Source organism: Monopterus albus, unplaced genomic scaffold, assembly GCF_001952655.1.
Source record: "Monopterus albus unplaced genomic scaffold, M_albus_1.0 scaffold7.1, whole genome shotgun sequence".
Lineage (NCBI taxonomy): Eukaryota > Metazoa > Chordata > Actinopteri > Synbranchiformes > Synbranchidae > Monopterus > Monopterus albus.
Genome location: NW_018127887.1, coordinates 2198242 through 2203148, shown reverse-complemented (window position 1 = coordinate 2203148; position 4907 = coordinate 2198242). Strand labels below are relative to the sequence as shown.

The following is a 4907-nucleotide window of genomic DNA, read 5'->3' as shown; positions in this document are numbered from 1 at the left end:
TCTGCCCTGGAGACACACAAACACTCGCAACCCCCTATTCAGAAATGCATACACACATGCACCATAGGCTTTGATCACTGGACATCTGTCTGTCTGTAAGTCTTTGTGTGGTTAATGGCTCATTAGAAGAGTAAGAAAAAAGATCAGAGAAGAAACATTTTGGGCATTTTCAGTCTTGAAGACATCTACAATGAGTAATCTCCACTGCAGAGGGGAGAGGGGAGCATCATGGCATCGCATATGGCTGCCTTGATCATGCACTCTCTCATGTTTCATATAAACTATGTGTATATATATTTCTATATTTATAAGTGCTTTATTTTTTCCTAATGCATGTTCCTTTTTCTAGTTTTCTTTTATTGCTCTCTTAGTCTTATCTTGTTTACTTGTTTACTCATTCTCTTACAGAAGAGCATTGTATATACACACTGAGAGCCGCTGTACCAGAGTCACATTCCTTGTGTGTTCAACACACCTGGCCAGTAAAGATGATTTTGATCCTGATAATTCAGTATGGTCTACAGAAGGTGACATGTTTGTTTTATGAACCATGAGTCACACAGTCAAGCACTAAAAAAATGTAATGAGGCTTTGATTTAAGATGACATGGTGTGAGATGTACTCCATCCTTTTGTGGTGTTTGCACAATTATTCACTTTATCTTGGACTTAAAGTGTATGTGTCCATGATGGTGTGTTTAAGTTGATGCATGTGCTCTTTGGCACGCATGTTTGTTCTTTGAAGGTGTGCTTACTTTTCAGCCTCGAGGCGCATCTGCTCTCTCCGCTGCCTCCTCAGCTCCATGCGGCGGTCAAAGTCGTCATCCATGATGGCCGAAAGACTCTTCTCACTTTCTCACTGAAAGACCCAAGTGTAATATCAGATCACGTGTCCAAAATCTATCAGTAGGTAAATCATTTACTCCATTAATTTTGCACATTGTTCTTGGAAAATCAAAGAATATGAATCTCATTTCAACCTCTGGGTAATTCTGCACCTTTGGGGTGTTTAATCCTAGTGTAAATAACAAACCCTCGCCGTGACTTGGAAACACGCTAAATTCAGTAAAAAGCTGTTCTTAAAATTACTGAAATCATTTGAAATGCATCAGTATATAGGATACAGCTTTATGACATGGGTTAAAAGTTATAAAAACTACTGTGCCTATTAGTTTACGGTACCTTAGCAGTAGCTGAAATTTGGTCCATGAACAGCAGAGTCTCCCTACTATTCATATATCATCTTCTGCAGTCTGGTTTATATCCCAGCCCTTCTGCAGCACAAAGAATTTGTGTTTGCTCTTTCAGCGTCCCTAATTACCAGAAAAGGCAAAGCCTGCCTCTCTGCTCCCCTCTCTTTCTCTCATAGCCTCCCTCCTCCTCCTCCTCCTCCTCAGCTGGACTCCTGCTCTCTCCCTCTGCCTCACTTTCTCCTTCCTGATCTCTGATTTCAAACTCTCAGATTATTTCTCTTGGTTTGTCTTGTCCTGCCTTTTGTACTCCCTCTGATGTTCTGTAACTCTTATTAAGTGTGTGCTTTTCAGTGTATTCAAACTTTCTCTCTTCAAAATGAATGATTTGTCTGTTATTAGTTTAAAATGTTGCTGACCTGAAGCAGATTTATTCTTTGACCAAATTTTTGATTACTCTTATTTTATTTTTATGCTAAAACCTAACAAGCATACTCTGTATAAAAATACAATAAGAAAATGTGTTGTGTATGTTTTATATATATGTTTGTTTAAGTAAGACAGGCCATTTTGATGAGGAATCGACTAACCACCTAGATTTAGTTCCTGAATTAAAATGGAGGCCCAAAGATCCACTGGGTAGCTCAAGCTATAAGACAGCTTTTATGTATGGTGGAGTCTGGGTAGACATGTTAGTCCTGAGTGAAATACCCTTCATTCATCATAATAATCAGTGAACTTCCTCTATTCTAGTGCAAGTCAACAGAAACTGCATTGCATTACACATGATGAAGTGTGTCTTTAAAATTCATTACAAACTTTTTACTGGTTATAAATAAAATGATAATTCCTCTATAAGGCTGCCAGAGTATATAATCTACAATCTAGGGCATGTCTAAAGCAATCAATCCGCTGTCCAAAGCCTCTAATAAAGGAGTAATAAATCTGTATTTTGGCCTGTAAGAATCAGAATCAGCTTTAAGTATATATAAGTAATAAGTATGTCCACTTCTAAACTTTTCTCTGCCCAGCTAATACAACCAGGCAGCTAACACTGTGCAGCTTTACTACTGCAATATCAATTCATGAATTTTATATCATATTACAAGAATTTGTATTTTTAAAATATGCATTAGGAAAAATACCACTGAAAATTAAATTTGTTTCAGGACCAGCATCTCTAATACTCTTAAAAACATACTTCAGCATATCTTGATACTACCCAGAAAAGCATTAAAATGCAACCAAGACTTTTGTCCTTAAACAGAAGGATTAGTACAGCTGCACAAACCCAGCTGTTTTTTTTTAGTAGCTTCCTGTACTAATTAAAGCAGCAAAGCAACAATGGATGGGTCATCCTGGTCCAGGAAACACTGGTCCACTTCAAACTGTGTCAACATAACACTTTATTCTGTTTATACTGTATTATGAACCACTGCATGTGTTTTCTCTCCTTGCAGTGATATGATACAACTGCAATATATTTATCTTTCAATCAGTTCAATGGCAGTTTATCGCCTAGCTTTAATAACATTCTAGTGCATATAAGGTTATATTAAATAAAATCTCCTTCACCATCATCATATTATTTTGTCATCTTTATCTTCAGATCTGAAGCCCACCAACAGAGAGTGGTAGGTCATAATGCACAAGCATATAACCATATACAGTCATACAGCTTTATAAACACAATGGCTCCAAAGAGGGCCTCTTTCTTAACACATCCATCCATGTGTACAGTACATTTCCTGGGAATGGACAACACTTTTTTAACACTTTGCCTTGTGTAAAACAGGAAAGTGACTTATTGCAACCCATAATCTTGGGCAAAAAACATGTAGCTGCTTGGAGAGGTGGTTGTTGGTAATGTATAAACCTTAATGATATGCAGAAAGCTCCTGCCAGAATCAGAGGAATAATAGGATCTTTTTTTAATTCTGCAAGGACAAACTAAAATCATGAAAATAGGATTGTTAATATATGCTAAACACATTAGGTATTATACAAAAACACCTCACTGTACATTAAAGGTTTGGCTGCCAACATTTTATATTGCTCTTTTAACATGTGGTAGATGGAAGCTTCTGTATAAACATTTTTTAAAAAGTGTTCAGTCTTTTTGCAGGATCACCACCAGATGTAGGTGACAACCATTCACATCCTTTGTATGGTTATTTTCAAAACCAATAAGCATTACATCTCACATTCAAAATTCTGTTTTCAAAATGTCTGTTCCAATCTAAGGAGGTGAAGCATGTCACATCATAGCTGATATAATTCCTCTCACAATTACACAGACAAACCACTATCAACCACTCCCTCACAGCTGTTCTTACAAGGGACCACTTAAGGTCCGGGGGGACAAAGGTTGTTCTGTGTTTCAGATCCACCACCAAGTGCACTATAGACTCTATGATGCAGCAGACAAGGACTAGCTGACCTGCGAGCTAACAGCTCACAGACATGCAGACATGTCAGAGTTGTTATCTTCCCCTGTTTGGCTTGGCCTGAGTTCAGTAGGAGGGCTGGCAAAGTTCTGCATTTCTAAAGTTTAAAAACCCACCAGTTTGTAGTGAGGAGCTGCCTTTCTCACCTCAACTTTTCACCCAAATGTACTGTAGAGGCAAACACAGAAACATACACTGTGAATACAGATGTTCACTTGAGAGGTCCTCATTAAATCCTCTTCCCACACAGATGATTTGTATGATTTAGATGGTTGTTGTGCAAAATATTTCTGCTGCAACACTTAAATAAATTCAAAACCATTGATCATATTGGCACTTCTATACAGAAATGTCTGTCTGTTCTTTCACCGACATGGAAACAGCTCCTCATAGCTCCTTACACACATACACATAGAGATAACTGTATTCTCATTTATACATGGACAGTGTGTGGGAGGCTTCCCCTGTTTTAACAGTCTTTCTGTCATAAGGTGAACTCAAGTCCACAAATCAATCCCACATGAACAATGCCACATCTGCAGCCAATTTGTCTCAGTTGTGAAACCTCTCCCCTTTATGGATCAAAAACTAGTGCAGGACTTTAGTCTTTCACAGTGGTCGGTTTGCTTTCCTGCAGCTGGCAACTCCTCACTGACAAACCAAAGACCAAATGCTGTCTGTAAGAGTCTCCAGAGACTGCTCTTGAATATTCATATAAATTTTTGCAACCATCCAACTGGCACACGAGGAAAACAGCAGTGATAGTAGAACAATTTTTGCTTTCTCTTGGTCTGAAGAAGACAAATTGATTTTTGATTTGATTTGATTTATTCATTCAAGCATGTAAAACAGTTGATATGTCAACACATGTAATTTCACACATATCCAACAATAATAATCCAATATCAATTTACTTATACCTAGTACATGCTTGAACGGAGTAGGAAGAAGTTAGACTTATCTAGTCCTACCCCATGACATCATCTTACAACTTTTAAGTCCTAAGCAATATCTCTACATAAATAATTATCCTCTACACCACACAAGTAATATACTACAGAATTATTACAGAGTGTTAACATTCTACATAATTACATTCATAGACAATTATCTTCTACGCCACACAAGTAATATACTACAGAATTATTACAGAGTGCTAACATTCTTACCCCACACCCACAATGTTCCATCTGATTAATCATTAAACCTGTTCTTGCATATATCTTGATTGACACATACCTTTATACTTATGTTTAAACTCATCAATTCTA

General features: G+C 37.4%; 1 protein-coding gene across 1 annotated transcript in view; it reads right to left on the bottom strand.

Annotated features, from left to right (window-relative positions):
• cald1b (caldesmon 1b) overlaps positions 1 to 4907 on the bottom strand; it is a 24787-nt gene that overhangs the window by 12805 nt on the left and 7075 nt on the right. Inside the window, exon 2 of the mRNA XM_020622369.1 lies at positions 755 to 858. Within this exon, the coding sequence (XP_020478025.1) occupies positions 755 to 828 (74 nt within the window). The 5' untranslated portion in view covers positions 829 to 858. The remainder of the gene's footprint in view (positions 1 to 754; positions 859 to 4907) is intronic.